The sequence below is a fragment of the Marmota marmota genome, unplaced genomic scaffold (assembly GCF_001458135.2).
Source record: "Marmota marmota marmota unplaced genomic scaffold, marMar, whole genome shotgun sequence".
NCBI lineage: Eukaryota > Metazoa > Chordata > Mammalia > Rodentia > Sciuridae > Marmota > Marmota marmota.
Window position 1 is genome coordinate 26451071 of NW_026000005.1, and position 18055 is coordinate 26469125.

The following is an 18055-nucleotide window of genomic DNA, read 5'->3' on the forward strand; positions in this document are numbered from 1 at the left end:
CCCTCCCCACTGTATAGCCTCCCTCATGTTAACTTTCCCCACCAGATTGGTACATTTGTTAAAACTGAACCTACATTTACAACATTGTCCAAAGCCCATAGTTGACATTAGGCTGCACTCTTAACATTGGTACATTACATGGTAGTTTGATTTCATTTAGGGTAGGAAATGTTACATTCATTATGTGATATTGAATAGTCACTATTCTGTTTATATTAAAGAGTTAGTCACTAAATAGTGGTAAGTTAATTCTGTCTATCTGAATTGACTTTTTTTTTTTTAATCTTTTATCTTTGCAGTTCAGTAATCTAAATACTCCCTATAAGGAAAGGAAAGCACCATTTTCATTTATTTGGGAATTTTGGTTTTTGCAGTATTGGATCTTGAACCCAATATCCAATACTGGGTTTATCACTGAGCTACATTCCCAGCCCTTTTTTGTTTTTTATTTTAAGACGTCTTGCAAAATTAATGAGGCTGGCCTGAAACATCTGATCCTACTGCCTTAGGTTCCTTAGTTGCTGGGATTCCAGGTGTCTGCCATTCAGTGCAACATCGTTTTTTAGTGACAGAAACAAATGAAACTGCAAAAACAGAAGTTAGAATATTGTTTCTATACATTGTTGGGGCATTAACTAAACTGTGAATGAAGTAGGGGATAAACAGATACTTCACAGCTTGAAGTTATCATGGAGAATTTGTGGCTATGAAAGAACATTTTGAATTCTGTTTCTACATATATTAAAATTCTTGGATCTAGAATCTGTTTGTCTAAAGATAACGTACATTTAGCAAAGATTTACAAAATGAATTATTAAAACGGACTACTACTGAAGGACTAAAGATAAATTATTTTAGATAATAGTTAATAAATATCCTGAAAATTTTGCTAAAATTGCTTTAATATGTTTTTATTTCTGTCTTTACCACGTAATTTAGATCAGAGAAGAGCAAAATTTCTACTAAGGGCCACAAATTCACTTCGAGGGGGAGGGAATCAAAGGCCACATATAAAAAAGCAACATCATTTCAAAATTATTATGTGGGTGGTTTATATAGCTTGCTTTAATAAGTTTCAGCTTGGAAGAAAGTCCTCCTATGTTACTGTATGTCCTTAAGAGATGGTTTTATCTCTAGCAGTTAGAAAAATGCAAATCAAAACTACACTGAGACTTTATCTCACTCTAGTCAAAATGGCAATTATCAAAAACACAAGTAACAATAAATTTTGGCAAGGATGTGGGGGAAAAGGTACACTCATACATGCTGGTAGAACTGCAAATTGGTGTAGCCACTACAGAAAGCAGTATGGAGATTCCTCAGAAAACTTGGAATGGAACCACCATTTGACCCAGTCATTCCACTCCTCAGTTTATACCCAAAGGACATAGCCACATCATAGCAGCTCATTTCACAATAGCCAAACTATGGAACCAACACAGTGTCTTTCAACAAATAAATGATAAAGAAAATGTGGTATATATATCCAATGGACTATTTCTCAGCCATAAAGAAGAATGAAATTATGACATTTACTGGTACATGGATGAGCTGGAGACTTTCATTCTAAGCGAAATAAGTCAATCCCCCAAAAGGCTGAATGTTTTCTCTGATATGCAGATGGTAATTCATAATAAGGGATTGGGGTGGTGGTAGATTAGACAGAGGTGAATGAAGGGAGGGGAAAGGGATATTGGGGGTAGAAAGGATAGTAGAATGAATTGGATATTATTACCCTATGTGTATATATGATTACATGACCAGTGTAATTCTACGTCATGTACAACAAGAAGAATGAGAAGTTATACTCCATTTATGTATGATGTGTCAAAATGCATTCTCCTGTCATGTGTAACTAATTTGAACAAATAAAAATAATTTTTTAAAAAAGGTTATTATATAACAATGGGCATATGTAAGTGAAGCAGAGGGCAAAGAAAGAAAGCCACAGAGGAACTAAGTAGATTCTGAGTGCAGTATTAATAAAGGTAACAACTGTTTATCAGTACCGTCCACTTTGAGTTTAGTCTCGTTCCTTGAATTTCTGACGCTCTGCTAAGACCTGTTCACAGATCCGTTATCTATGAGAAAGTTTATGCAGATGCTGTGTTGAGTGGGCTAGTTACAGCAGCTACAACTAATAATTGGGAAATTTTCCTTCATGTTCCTTTGGCAGTACTTTGTAGCATTATTACTCTGTTGAGAATTATAGACTGAATTCAGCCTTGCCCATCATTTCTGGATCCATTAATTGTTGCCTACTGATTCTTAGGTCTTTCAAACTAGGCATCATATACTTTAAAGTTTGATGGACATATTACTTTACTATAGGTGTATTTTACAAAGCATTACTAGATTTAACTGATTTCTTTGTAAGGTGAATGTCTATTCTCTAGAACCCTTAGGCTCTGACTGCATACAGAATATCTTTGGAATTTGTCAAGTATCTTTGAAGTACTTACGATTTTTCATATTGCCATGGTCATATATTTTGATGTGGACCTAACCCACACAGATCCCTTTGTCTTGGCTAAATCTAATTCTAATTCTGATAGCATCATGTGCACCTCTTTCGGAAAAGAGTATGTGACCCCTACAGTTTAGACTATAGAAATCTGTAAATATGAATTTGACAGACAAGCACATTTAGGTGAGAGAACTTCTAGTTTAGAAACAGTCTAAAAATGCTACTGGGTTGTTGCTTCTGACAGTACTGGTTTCAGACTGAAATAGTCTGGAATGAGACTGGAAGGAACCAGCAAGATTTTGATGCTGGTAAGGATGTCTAAAACAGAGATGCTAAGTATTAACAGGAGTTTTACTTCTTCATAGCTTTGTTACTTGGGTGAGTTACCTAACCTCTTTCTGCTTTAGTTCTTTTATCTATAATATGGATATAGTACTAGTAACTATCTGGTGCCTGATGTTACTGTACTAAGTAATGTACTAGATATAAATATATGCCAGTGCTTTAGTATAGCACCTGACACATAGTAAATTTTCAGTAAATTATTTTTTCTATTATCCCATGTAAAATCTTTATTCACATATCTTCATTTATTTTCAGTCTAGGGATGCTTACCAGAAATGCATGATTCTTTACCTTGGATTTTAGCTTAAAAAATAATTGTAGAATGCCAACTTTTAAACTTGTCTATATGAAACAGGATTTTTCCCTTACTTGCTAGAAACAACTGGGGAATGTGGTGAGGGATCATTAATTTTATTTGTACAATTTTAAGTAGTGCATAAGTGTTTGCATCAGAATTAAAGGGGAAATATTTGTATAGTCTCTATATAGACTTCTGACCAAATATTTAGTCATTCCTTCCCTAATGTCAGAAACCTTGTTTAAGTTGGCAGTTTTGTCCTAACAGCTGACAAGAAAAACCTGACATAAATAATACTGATGAGTTCAGGATTGATTACATGGAGTCTTGAAAGAAATTAAGGACAGATGTTTTCAGGACAAATATTTTGGTTTCTCTAAATTCAATTTAAATATTCTATAAGTTAAGTAAAGGGGAAGGGAGGGGAGAGTGGTTGGTGCGGTTGTCTCCCATTAAAAACCTAACCATGTATAAGACTTAAATATATGTATTCTTTTGTATTCAACCATAAAGTTAATGAAATTTTTTGGAAACTAAATTTGATTATCAAGATCAAGTTCTTCTTTATTTTCAGATTTCAACTATTGCAGAAAGCGAAGATTCACAAGAGTCAGTGGATAGTGTAACTGATTCTCAAAAACGAAGGGAGATTCTTTCAAGGAGACCTTCCTACAGGTATGAAATTTAATAATTAGAACTTGGAATCAAAGATGTACAGGAAGCCTTAGATAGTTGCAGGTAAAGATATGTCAGAAGATTGGTTTACTGATCAAGCCAGTATTATAGGTGATTTATCTTTATCTCAAGTTACTTCCCAAATAAGTTTATCATATAGAATAAGCTTGTCTTATAAAATAAATTATTCTTAACTCTGAGCATTTCTGGATAAACACTACTTTTTTCTGGTTCTGATTTTGTAGACTGCTGGGTGCTGCTTTTTTATTTAAAAAAATACATTTGATAGTTACTGGATTTTCTAGTTATGTGTCAGTTCTGAGGCTGTTATTCATCTACGTGGCTACATGTTTACAAGCCATTTTTATGCCATGGTACTTAGCAGATAACTATTTATTAGTTGTTTTAGGGTGATGCTTTGCTGACATTCTCTAATTTTAGAGGCACCATACTATACTTTTTGTTTTCAGCTATAGATGTTGCTTAGTCCATGCTTTGTCTCCAAGGTAGACAAAAACCATTCGTCATATGTAGAAACATCTGCAGGAAGGACAATTCCAAAAATATTGATTAATTTACCTTAGAGTTTAATGAATTATAATTTAGAGTTTAATGACTTATAATTATCTTCCTTTTTATTAGTCTAACATTTCTATTTATGTATATGCCAATTTTTTTGATGAGGTGGTTGTCACTCCCTGCTCCCACTTGTTTAGCTACTAAGCCAACCCCTTTCTCTATCCCCACATTTAGATTAAGGATCCTAAGTAAATATAAATAAATTATTTTGAGGGCTTAACTTTTATGATACTAGATATATGTTGTATGCTTTTATGCTAATAGTTTCTATTGTTTTAATATAACTAGTGTTAGATTTTAACTTCAAAGTATAACTCATGATAGTATATATAACACCATCAATCCTGAAGCAGATCCAGCCAGGTATGCATAGAGCTTCTCTATAAATTTTAGGCAAATATTAGCTATAGGCCTTTTAACATGAGGTTTTTTATTGAACAATATCATAATTTTTCTTAATTGGCTTGCAGCCTACATTGTAGTAAAGGTCATTTAAATAGTAACACCTTAATGATCAATCAAAAGATGCTTTTAATTGATTAAAATTACATGTTGTATGGAATCTCAACTAAGTTTATTTATTGTATTTCCTTAAGTCTAGATTTTTCTAGTAGATCATTATGTAAACCTAGAGACATAACAGTTATTTGACTTCTCTGGGAAATCTACTTGGGAAATCCAGAGAAAGAGTTATTAAAGATAATGACATCTTCACTTACAATCAAACTCCCCACTAGGGCACCTTTAGTTTAAGTTTATGAATTCCTGAAATCTAGCCTCTGCGTCTTGATTATAGTACGGTATCTACTAAAGTTCTTAATATATATGTGTAAGGCTGGAGAAATAGGAATTAATTGATAATAGAAGATGCATTTTTTATTGGAACAACTTTCTATCTTTATAGTGATAAATTTATATCCAGAGGAAGTACTTGAAAAGCACTCTTCTTGGTCTCATTTGGCTTGATATTTTTAGCAGCAATCTAGCAGAAAAACATAGAAGTTGTGCTTATCAAATTTTCAAGTGACAGAACCTTAACAGATAAGTACCCTCATGGATAGGAAAATAAATAAGCTGAAACAAACAGGATAAAATGGTAGTGATAACTGTAAAATGTCTGAAGTTGAGTATAAAATAAAAACAATTTTTAAATTTCTGTTTTAACCACCTTTCTGCCAATTTTCTAATCTTTAACTACTAGTTGTATTTAGACAGTAAATTTTACTTTTAATTAAGGTAGTTCTCTATTTTTCTAGGAAAATTCTGAATGATTTATCTTCTGATGCACCAGGAGTGCCAAGGATTGAAGAAGAGAAGTCTGAAGAGGAGACTTCAGCCCCTGCCATCACCACTGTAACAGTGCCAACTCCGATTTATCAAACTAGCAGTGGACAGTATAGTGAGTAATAGATATTTCTGTTTTGTAAAGAGAAAAGAAAAATTAACGTTTTATTCTCTTTAAGGGAATTATGTAATTTCCAATTTTTTTCTCATTCTTACTGCCACTTTATATTTCCTCTATTGCTTAATATGCAGAGGTCTATATGTAATAGGAGTATTTTCTTCAGAGTTCTATTTAGGATTACTCTATTATGTGAGGTGTTTACATGTTCCTTTGTTTTATGCAGATGCATAATCTAAAGTTTTTTGAAGAACTAAATGAACCTCTATAGATTTTAGTCCTCAGGCTAGGAATGTAGCTCAGTGATAAATGTCTTACCTAGAATGTATGGTTCCTGGATTCAATTCCCAGTACCAGCAGCAAAAAAAGATTTTAGTTTTCACATAATATCAAGAATAGCATGAGTTTTTTCAGATAAAGGAAAAAAAATTATACCTTGACTATGTTTAAGGCCAAAGATGCTCTTACTATTAATCTATTTTAATACTTTATCTTACCTTCCAAAAGTTGCATTTAAAAATATTCATATTTAATAATGTTTCAAGGGGGGGTGGGGTTGACTTTGTTGTAGTCTGCTAGCACATTCAATTATTATTTCTTTTCATGTAAAAGGTAGTATAGCAAAGTAAGATTATGTAAACACAAGGAAAATTAACTGGATACTTGGTTTTTTGGCTCACAAAAAGCAAAGGTTTCTATTACAAAATTATTCAAATTTTCATTTCATGTTGTCTCTATCTGGCACTTAGAGGTCTCTTCTTATCTCTTACTTTTTCTTATCTTTCACCTCAATCTATTGTAAAGTACTTTCGAATTTTGCATTTTCAAATGAAAATGTATGAATGGTACTCTTTTATTTACTCAATACCTTTGCCTTTTAGTGTGCCTAATGCTTGACACCTAGGTTACTTTTTGTTTTTTAACCCAATGTCAGTTTGCCTAACAGTAATTTGCATTCTGTCTTAAAAACAGATTTCTCAAGTAGCAAACTTTTTAGCTCTCTCAGAGCTAAAATTTTTGATAGTCAGACAAAGCTACTGGTTTACTATTAAGTAAGCTTACTACAGTAAGCTTAGTTATTCTTTTTTTCCTTAAGTTTCTTGTTGACAGATGCAAAGAGGTACATATCTATACCTGTGTGTGTGTGTGTATTTTTTTTTTTTTGCTTTGTGTCCAGGTAAACATCTTTATTCAAGATGTGATTTTACAACACACATGACTTTTATTTTTGCCTACTTTAGCATCCTGGGGTATAACATTCCCTTTGGTAACAGATTCACTACTGGAGAACTTTCTAGTTCTCACTTGAACTAGAAAGTATGCTTTTTAGGAAACAGACATACCAGAAATCTGAAAGACGGAAGTGAAATTTAGAGAACTCCCATTATCCCCCTAAATGTCTAATTTTGCACACCCTTCTCCAGCTACCAAAAATAATTTCAAGAGATTAACATTTTGAGATTTTTAAAAGCTTTATTTTTATTTCTTCTCTGTATGTGCACACACAGTTTTTGATAGAACAAGTTGATTTTTCATTAAGGAACAATATAACTAATACATTTACAACAACATTTATAATTCTTAGCTCAAAAAATGAACATGTCACAATTCAAGTGGTAAAGTGTTGATAGTGTTAATAAAACTTAAAATGTTCCTCTTTAATAGTAAGGTGAAATATCCCTTAGTTCCTTCTGTTTACATACACATGTTGTCTTATACATTTACATGTTGTATGGAATCTCAACTAAATTTATTATATTTCCTTAAGTCTAGATTTTTCTAGTAGATCATTATGTAAACCTAGAGACATAACAGTTTTTTGACTTCTATCTTTTTAGTTGTGTTTTATTGAAACTCTGAAATCCTTTTGGAATAATCAAATGTATAAATCAATGTTATATAGGAAAATATAGTCAGTAGGACCAGACTTCAGTTTTGAAAGTACTTTGATATACATGACTTTATTTAATGCTTACAGCAATTATATTTTGTGGCTACAACTAGATGTGTTTATTTTACAGAAGAGATAAGAGAATCAAGTAATGATTTAGTAACAGAACTTGGACTATAGCCCAAATATTTTCAAGTGTAGTTTTGTTTTTTGTTTTTTGGTTTTTTTTTTTTCCTTTTCCAAGTATAGTTTTTTTTCTTCCTTCCTCCCACATTGAATTCATGGCTGTAACCAAAAAGAAAGTAATATGTTAAACATAATAGAATTTGCATATTAACTCTATATGTGAAATTGTAGATTAATTTTGTTAACCTTCTGATTCTCTCAAGTAATCTTACAGAATTAGATTAATTCTTATATAATCCAATATTTCCCATTGTCTGAGATTTACTAAAGTTGATGGATTATAAATGCCAGTGTCTTAATGTCCACAAGTATTATTTTGCTAAACTAATCATTTGAGCAGTAAATAATCAACTTTACATGTACTGATTGATGACTTAGTAGTTTTCCAGAGCTTACAGGCAGTTGATCCCAAACTAATTCCCTTCTAATGGACAGTACTGTATTTAAGTCGGATCTGTTGATCTCATATTTTTTACTTGTCTCTTAATTCAGTTAAAACCCTTATGTGATTTTTTTTTTCCTCCTCCTCTTTCTGGAAAACCTGACCCTTAGCAGGGAGATTGTGAATGAACTAAATTTCTTTATGTTAGTATCTGTGTCTTCCAAGAAAAAGATAGCTTCTCTTTCTATTAACTTTTTCCATGTACTGTAGCATACAGGTGATTTCAGTTTTTATCAGGGATTGAAGCCAGGGGTATTGAACCACTGAGCTACATCCCCAGCCCTTTTTATTTTTGATTTTGAGACAGGGTTTCAATAAGTTGCTTGGTGCCTTGCTAAGTTGATGAGGCTAGCCTTAAACTTGTGATCCTCCAGCCTCAGCCTCTGCCTCCTAAGTTGATGGGATTACAGGTGTGCACCATCATACTGGTTGTTTTTGTTTCTAAATAATGATCTTGAGTTCTAGTTTTAAGCTCCACAAGAGGTTTCTTGTGCTGAGTTCCATCTATTTTTCAGTTGTTTCATTGAGTGGGCTTTTGTTTGTTTGAGATGGTTCTGTGTTGCCAAAGATGATCTTGAACTCTTAAGCTCAAGTGATCCTTCTGCCTGAGTTTTCCAAGTAGCTGGAACTACAGATGTGTGCACCACACCTGGATAATTGAGTAGACTTTTGATGTATTTTATGAGTTGCTAGAAGAGATAAATGGAATGCACTGATGAGCTGCTTTATTGATTACTTTTTTTTTTAAAGAGAGAGAGATTTTTTTTTTTAATATTTATTTTTTAGTTTTCGGCAGACACAACATCTTTGTTTGTATGTGGCACTGAGGATTGAACCCGGGCCGCTCGCATGCCAGACGAGCGCACTACCGCTTGAGCCACATCCCCAGCCCTATTGATTACATTTTAAAATAACCATTTATTGGGTGCCTATTACAGGCCCACCACTGTGCTGAGAGCATAAAGTCAAGATTTTTAAAGGTAGAGAAGAAAAATCACATTTCCTACCCTCAAGTAATTTATTTAGTTTTTGCCCAACAAATATTAAACAATATATTTTATGGTTAACACTAGAATAAAGTAAAGTGTGGATCATAGGCAGAATATCCTTGTAACCAAATAATTCCAAAAGGAATTTGATATTTTCTTACTGTTTCTAAAAAATCATTAACAGCATTATATTATAAATTGTAATGCAGTTCATAGAGTAGTAGAAAACTACTTGGGGATACCAAGATTCATTGTGATAATTTCTCCTAGATGATGCCTTACAAATTATTCTACATTGAATTTAGAGTGTCTTAAAGGTCTTACATGGTATTAATTAAACTTGTAACAATAAAATCCATTGGGTTTTAGTTGCCATTACCCAGGGAGGAGCAATACAGCTGGCTAACAATGGTACCGATGGGGTACAGGGTCTGCAAACATTAACCATGACCAATGCAGCTGCCACTCAGCCGGGTACTACCATTCTACAGTATGCACAGACCACTGATGGACAACAGATCTTAGTGCCCAGCAACCAAGTTGTTGTTCAAGGTAAGGGAATTCAGAATTCACAGGTGTGATAAATTCTTTAAAAGATTAAAATTTTATAAACTCAGAAAAAGTAAGTATCGTATTATAAAGCACAACTAAAATGTAGTCAATTTTTCTTTGATATAGATAATATTTTCCATGAACTCTTCCATTATCCCAAAATTGGACCAAAATGTCATGGCATAAAAACAACTATTTTTAGTATTTAAAAATATAGTGTCTATCTGTAACACCTTTACTGTTTGGGAACAGGAGAAACAGGGTAGGTTAGAACAAAAAAATGAAATCAGAAGTCAGGAAAGATGGATTTTTAGATGTAATTCTGAATGGATCTGCTTTGTGACTGAGCAGGATCCAATTATTCTGGGCCTTTTTGTTTGTTTTTCATTTATTAAATGAAATTGCGATAAATCAAATAAGAATTTTGGAGGTCTAACAATTCTGTTTCTCTTGTTTTTATTCAAAAGAAACTTAGGTCTTCTTTTCTGAAATTATTATATTTTGTATAGGAACATTATATTCCAAAAGACCACACACAAGTATGCAAGTCCACCGGTCTTGGAAGGAAAAGTAATAGTTAAACCCTTGAGGAATTATAAAGTAGATTTTTTTATTTTATTTTAATTTTTTTTGTTACATTTATTTCAGAAATATATGGATAGGAATTGACTATTTTTTGTTGAATCTGTTTGAATATTTCAACAATATAATTTATGCCAGATTGGAAATTTGTAGATTGAGGAAATAATAATTTGTTTCTAAAAATATTTTCATTAATAATAATGCATTTTGCCTATGTTAGGTAGTGGCAGTTGTATCCCTTTGCCATGGATAATTACCTTTGGATAATCCTAAAACACCAACTAGAGAATCATAATTTATTTAAAGGGCCCTAGTGTAATTACAGAATATATTCTGTTTTTAAACAAATAATATTTGAAAAAGATATTTTGCTTATTAATGGGAATAAAACACCTTTTCACTTTACATGCAGGTACTCAAAAAATGTAAAGCAGGATGTCAGTGAATTTGAATTCTGAACGTCAGTTTGAAGATGGTAACATGTTTAGTATATAAATCTTTTCCACTCAAACTACACATTTTAATTGATATTGATATCTAATATGAATAATTTTATATAAAGACCTTCAAATTCTCTCAAATGTTAGGTTCCTTATTCTTAGGAGAGCATATTAAGCTGATATTAGAAGAAATTTGACAAACAGTGGTTGTTTCTTTTCACAAATGGTGGATTGTTTAGTTAGGAAATTAAAACTTAAGAGTTTATCTAGCCATTATCATTTATATTAAAACAATGTTTACAAATAAAATTGGCATCAATTAGTACACTTTTTCATACTTTCAGTTTTGTTTGAATTAGAAGTTTATAATAGTTGACCATAATGCTTTATTTTCTCTTCCATTTTGCTATTTTATGAAAAATCATGGTCGTTTTTATGTCGTGGCAAGAGTCTACTTGAAATTTTTTAATATGAATTTACCAATATCAAAGGAAGACATTGAGGACTATACTCTATCTAGGAAGATCATCCAAGCTGTGCCCTACTTCCCTTTTAGACTTAAGGTTGGTAAGCATGTTAACAGAATAGAACTACATTCCAATGAAAGATAAATATAAGACCCAGCAGACATAGGTTTAGATGTATTTCACCTGAGTGTCTATACTAATAAGTACATTAAACTGGGGTTTATTTCTCAGTAATGACCCAAAGAGTGCTGATTTTTTTTTCAACATTTTAGCCAGAATCATCTGTTCCTTATTGTTTCTTTTCTAATTCAAAAAGTATGTTTAGACTGATGATTAACACACACAGCTGAATCAAGTCACTTCATTTCTGTGCCTTACACCTTGCTCACCATTCTTTTCAGCTGCCTCAGGAGATGTACAAACATATCAGATTCGCACAGCACCTACTAGCACCATTGCCCCTGGAGTTGTTATGGCATCCTCCCCAGCACTTCCTACACAGCCTGCTGAAGAAGCAGCACGAAAGAGAGAGGTTCGTCTAATGAAGAACAGGTACATATAATCCATTTACTTATATTGTTATGGGTTGAGTATGTCCACAAATTCTGCCAAATGTGTTTTACAACTGATAACAGGATCTTTGCCTTGAATTCCACCACCACCATCCCCCAGAATTGATGGATCTTACTAAAACTTCTTTATTTAATAAGTTGCATGTGAAATGACTAATGAGATTATGGGTCAGTCTTTAATAATAAAGTAGTTTTCTTTCATGCAGTTTCCTCACAGGAGATTTAATATGCAGCTTTGCTATGTTTGTATTTTGCTCCAACCAACTAGCTAGATTATTTACAAATTTTTTCATGAGTAGTATTGTTCATGTTCAAGAGCATCAGATATGTGTATTAACATTAAATGTTAAATTTTATTAAATTTATGTATAATAAAGTAAATGTATCAATGGCCAATATTTTCTTTACTCAAAATAGTAACTTAATACCATGTTACTGACAGAAACCTTGAAATAGTTATAATTCTTGAATGAGGAAAATTCTACTTATCAAAATCTGTGACATGTAGACAAAGCCATTTTTAAATGGTTTTGACATCAAAATAAAAGTACCCTATTTTTGTATTGGGGATTGAATGCAGGGGCCTTCTGCCTCTAAGCTACATCCCCAGTCTCATATTTATTTATTTGTTTGTTTGTTTATTTAGAAACAGGGTCTCCCTAAGGTGCCCAGGCTGGCTTATTTACTTACTTACTTACTTATTTATTTAGAGGCAGGGTCTCCCTAAGGTGCCCACTCTGGGTGCTCACCCTTGCAATTCTGCCTCACCCTCCCTGTTTGTTGAGATTACAGGCTTGTTCCCACATGCCTCGTATAGTTTTAAGATTTTAATATGAAAATGACTAAGACAAACAGAAAAAAATGAAAATAAAGATGTATGAAGTTATAAAATGTTTTAAATTGGTGACAATATTCTACTTTTTACCCCAGGATTATTCAAATTCATGATAAAGTCAAAGAAACAGATTGAATTTGGAAGATAAAGCTTGATGTCTTGCTCCACCCTTGCTATGACTTTCAGAGAACCTATTAATCTTCTGAACCTCAGTTTTCTCCTTTGTAAAATAGGATTCCACAATCTACTTAAAGTGTTGTTCTAAGGGTCAAGTTAGATTATTTCTCTGAAAGTACTTTGTAACCACAGTGGTCTGAAACATAAATGTTTTTTTTTTTCCTTGAGCAATTTAATATTTCAGCAGATCAGTCTCTTTGTTTCTAAAATATTTTTAGCTGTCACTGTATTAATAAATTATTATCTAAGCTATGAGCAATGGCAGAAGCATTCTGGGATTAGGGGAAAAGATGCAAAGGAGTGGAGTGACTTTATTTTATTTGTTCTCTATCAACCAGTGATTTTCTTTTTAAGTATTTAAATTATAATTTTAAACAAAAGTATAAACGCTGCATTCTTATTTAAATGTATTTTAAAATATAAATTAAACTATGCATTATTTAAATATTCTCAGTTTTAAAGTACTCATAAGGGTGCTTAACCCTTTTTAAAATTAGAAACAATTCTCTTTTAAGAAGTCTCCAGCAAAAGCTTGGTAATAAAATTTAAAAAACAGCACTTACTAAAGAAAATAGTTTAAAGCACACATAGCAGAGCAATCAGAAAATAAGTCCTTTTGATTATTAAAAACAGCAGAAGAGGGGCCAGGATTGTGGCTCAGTGGGCAGAGCCCTTGCCTAGCATTCATGAGGCATTGAGTTCGATCCCCGGCACCACATGAAAATAAAGGTATTGTGTCCATCTACAACTAAAAAAAAAAAAAAAAGGCAGAAGAACTTTCAGATTATATCTATGTAGTTTGCCTCTGTGGGACAAAAAATGTTTCCCCCTAGTGGGTGTGGTGGCTTATGCCTGTAATCCCAGCAGCTCAGGAGACTGGAAAAGAAGGATCGTGAGTTCAAAGCCAGCCTCAGCAAAAGCGAGGCGCTAAGCAACTCAGTGAGACCCTATCTCTAAATAAAATACAAAATAGGGTTGGGGATGTGACTCAGTGGTTGAGTGCCCCTGAGTTCAATCCCTGGTACCAAAATAATAATAATAATGATGATGATGATGATGATGTTTCCCTCTTATACAGAAAAGACTACAGAGGCAATATAATTGTAGTCATGATTTGGACTTACTTTTAATCCTTTCCAACAGTTGGATAAACTCTAGTGTCCTTTTGAAGGAACAAAATAGGAAAAATTTTTTCTATACTATGTAAGAAGGCAGCAGTATTGGTTCTTATCTACTGTTATGTAGAGGCCAACCTAGAGCACTGCCCATTTGTGAAAACTTGTTCTTTTAGCAGACCAAATTTCTTTTTTTCCTTCAGATTTGTAGCCCTCTCTACGATCCCCATCCTACCTCTACAACACATTCCAAATTATGGAGAGGGCTTCAGTTCTTTACAAGCTTTATTTAAATGAGATCTATAGGGAAACCACCTGCTCATGTACTCTGGTAAAATACTTTTGTTTGAATTTAGATACAGTGCCATAGTTTCATTTTTCCTTCATTATCAGATGACTGCTTTTTGAGCTTTCAGTCAAATCTGGCTTCTGTGACCATCATACCATGCAAACTCACAAACCAGGTACATACCCACATTCCAAAACACACACTTGGCAGATCCAGTAGTCTCTTTTTTGTTTGATTTCACCTCTGTGAAGTATGTACCACTTTTGACTGCTCATTCACCCAAAATACTTCTTTGGTTTATTCACCACCTGGTTTTCTGACTACTTTTCAAATTTCCCCTTGGAACTTTCATCCATAGTCATGTATTTCAGGTACCAATATATGCAGGTATCAATAATTCTATATATTCTGATATTGACCTTTCCTCTGAGGTACTGTTTATTAAGTTCCATATTATGTATGGGCAGTTCTAGATTTTTTATATACATTATTAATTCTTCTACAGTGAGGTGGAATTTTATTCCCACAGATACCAGAGAGAAGTTAAATGTTGCCAAACATCACAGTTTTTAAGAAACTGGTAGAATTGAGATTTGATCATGTGTCTGCTGCCAAAGCCTGTCAACATGCTACTTCACTGCTATGATGCTCTTACTAGAGCACACGGCAGTGGGGTGGATATGTAACAAGGAAGTGAAACATGGAATGCTTTTCCTGGGTGTTCATTTTGCTCAAAGATTAGAGACAAATAAAAATTATTTTTAAGGTAATAATAAAAGATTCACACTACAGTAGTTGCTTTGGGTTGTGACCCCAGAATCCCCATAAATTTCCTTGCTTATAGTGAGTACTCTTGACATATTCACCAGAAATAATGTCTCCTATGTACATCAAACATAACCTGTATTAAACTAAACTTGGACAGAAAAAGTTTGGACTCAGAAATTCTACAGTCTCCAAATAGCCATTTATTCCAAAATGAAAATAAGTGGTAAGCATTGTGAAAGAGGAAATATAAATGGTTGTTGTATTTATTTGTGTTGCTACAGTAACAATCACAAAATCTCAGTGTCTTAGAACACATATTTCTTCCTCATTTATAAGTTACATTTTGACAGCTGCAAGTCACTTGCCCATGGCTCTTCTTCACATGCTGTCTATTTCGTGAATCCCAGCCCCCAAGGAGCAGCAGCACCTCTGAGAGGAGCCTTTGACAACAGGAAAAGGGCAGTGCTTTTTAAAGCGTCTGCTTGACTATGGTGAACAACATGTCTACTTGTGTTCCATTGGACACAGCACAGACAAGGACAAGCCCAAAGTCAGCAGACTGGATGCTAGCTCTTTCCATAGGAAGCAAGGAGGGGCAAATTACAAAAGTAATATAATTTACCACCTTTGCTTTTATATAACATTAGCATGCACAGGGGGTTTTAATAGCAGACTTTTAAGGACAAAAATAATAAAGAAAAGGTTAAATAGATTTATATAAAATAGCAAAGCAAACAAACTGAAAATATTTTAACAGTATCAGAAGACTAATGAAGATATGAAGGCATATTCACAAATGATAGGATAAACAACGTATATTTGATATGAATTAAGGTACTTTCATTCAACTACATATAGCTGTTCATTAAGAAAGAAAATAGATGTATTTTTTTGCTGAGATAGGAAGATATTCTTCATGGACAGAAGCAGATTATTAAAGAGTATATATGTTCTCATTTTTTAAAATGTATTACACAGGTAAAACATGCTCATTATAAGTAAGAAAAGTATAAACTAAAAATATCAACTCTAATTGAACCATCCAAATTATTATATAGAGTATATTTTTCCTCAATACAAATAAAAACATATATTCATTTTTAAAATATTATTTTTTAGTTGTAATTGGACACAGTTCCTTTATTTTTACTTATTTTCATATAATGCTGAGGATTGAACCCAGTGCCACTCAATGTGCTAGGCAAGCACTCTACCACTGAGCTACCACCCCAGCACTATATGTACATTTTTAATAGATCAGTTTTAACCTTTTATTTTCAAATAACTTTAGACTTAGACGTGGTAAAGATGTTTCCAATACCTTTTATTCAGCTTCCTGTATTCCTAGTATATTATATAAGCAGAATAACAGTTATCAAAACTAAGAAATACATTGGTATAAAACTATTAAGTGAATTATACATTTTATTCAGACTTATGCATTTTTTAATACCTATATTCCTTTTCTTTTGTAGAATCCAATCCAGATACCACATTGCACTTAATTGTCACATCTCTTAGTTTCTGTTTCCTTGTGTTTCATAGCCTTTTGTATCTGACACTTTTGGAGGGTAGGGATCTGACTTCTTATAGAATATCCCTCATTTGGGGTTTATCTGATGTTTTCTTATGGTTAGATAGAGGTCATCAATTTTGGGGAAAAAATCCTGCAGTGATTTATTGTGCCCCTCTTGCTACATCATATCAGGAAACATATACCAGTAGACTTATTACTGGTAATATTAACTTTGATCAGTTGGTTGAAGTACTAATTTGTCTCCACTGTAGAATTTTTCTCTTTGTATACTGCATTCCTTAGAAATGATTTCACTAAGTGCAGCCTACATTTAAGGGGAAGAGTATCAAAGAATTTGTGGTCACATGTTATAACCAACAAAGTAGTTGGTTTTTTAAAGAAGATGCTTGGAAGCTATGTTAAGTATCTCCCTGTAAGTTTTGCCCACTGATTTTAGTACAAGTCAAGTGTTATATCCTTATCCAAAATGCATAGAACTAGAAAATGTGAGATTTCAGAGTTCTTCTGGTTTTGGAATATTTATATAGACTTAGCCAATTGAGCATCTTTAATTGGAAAATCCAAAATCCAGAACTTCTAAGTAATGTGTCTGTTCCCAAGTTTCAGATTTTTAAAATTTGGGATATTCAACCTATATTCACCAGTGAATTATACCACAGTAATTATTACTATGGTATTCTCATGGGAATTTTCTATTTCTCTCATCCCTTCTACTTTTATTAACTTTTTTTTTTCTATAAGAATATTTTGTGCCTTCCCCATTATTTACATCAATATAGACTCATGGTAACTGGGGGAGGTTATAATTCATTACTATCATTATTATATTATTCAGATTGTCCCAACTTTAGCCATTGGGAGCTCTTCCAGTTTGTTTTCTGTGTCCTTTGAACATGCCCTCTACCCCCGCTTTTGCACCTTCCTCTCTTGCACTACTGGATTATCTATACTCAATTTTTCATCTTGTTTTCAGAATCAGCCATTTTTCCAATGAGCCCTGTTCCTTTTTATTGGAAAATACTATTTAGAAACCAAGAACTGGGCACTAGATTATGCTGTTTGCTACCAGGGTCACACTTGTATGGCCTCAACATAGAACTAGGAAATATGTGTAGGTATACGTCCTTATTTCTATATCTATACATGTACACTAAAATGAATGGATTCATAGTAACATCACAGGCTAATCTATAACCACAGGGTTTATTTTAGCCTCCCCCTCTTTGCTTATTTGTAATTCTTTCTATGACAGAAACTAGGCTTACATGTTTGTTTAGCTCTAATGTACATGTGAAGCAGGTTCAGAGTTGATAATGAGTACCCCTGTGAGAAATAAATTTACCTAATTATAGTGCAATGTTTTATTTTCTTTTTGTTTTCAGCATTGTAGTATTGCATGAAATTGCTGTTTTCCAAAGGTACTTAGGATTCCTTTTCTCCACCCTGC

At 33.0% G+C, this 18055-nt stretch overlaps 2 protein-coding genes across 6 annotated transcripts in view; one reads left to right on the forward strand and one right to left on the reverse strand.

Moving 5' to 3' along the window:
- Creb1 (cAMP responsive element binding protein 1) overlaps positions 1–18055 on the forward strand; it is a 65028-nt gene that overhangs the window by 29522 nt on the left and 17451 nt on the right. For 3 of the 5 annotated variants that reach the window (XM_048808409.1, XM_015481311.2, XM_048808410.1), the window contains 4 exons: positions 3685–3785; positions 5621–5763; positions 9644–9826; positions 11717–11867. In XM_048808409.1, the coding sequence (XP_048664366.1) occupies positions 3685–3785; positions 5621–5763; positions 9644–9826; positions 11717–11867 (578 nt within the window). Of the gene's footprint in view, positions 1–3684; positions 3786–5620; positions 5764–9643; positions 9827–10820; positions 10884–11716; positions 11868–18055 lie in introns of those variants that run through there. The other 2 variants (XM_048808411.1, XM_048808412.1) reach the window with 2 other exon arrangements.
- Mettl21a (methyltransferase 21A, HSPA lysine) overlaps positions 7780–18055 on the reverse strand; it is a 45530-nt gene continuing 35254 nt past the window's right edge. Inside the window, exon 4 of the mRNA XM_048808413.1 lies at positions 7780–7942. Coding sequence (XP_048664370.1) covers positions 7849–7942 — 94 coding nt within the window. The 3' untranslated portion in view covers positions 7780–7848. The remainder of the gene's footprint in view (positions 7943–18055) is intronic.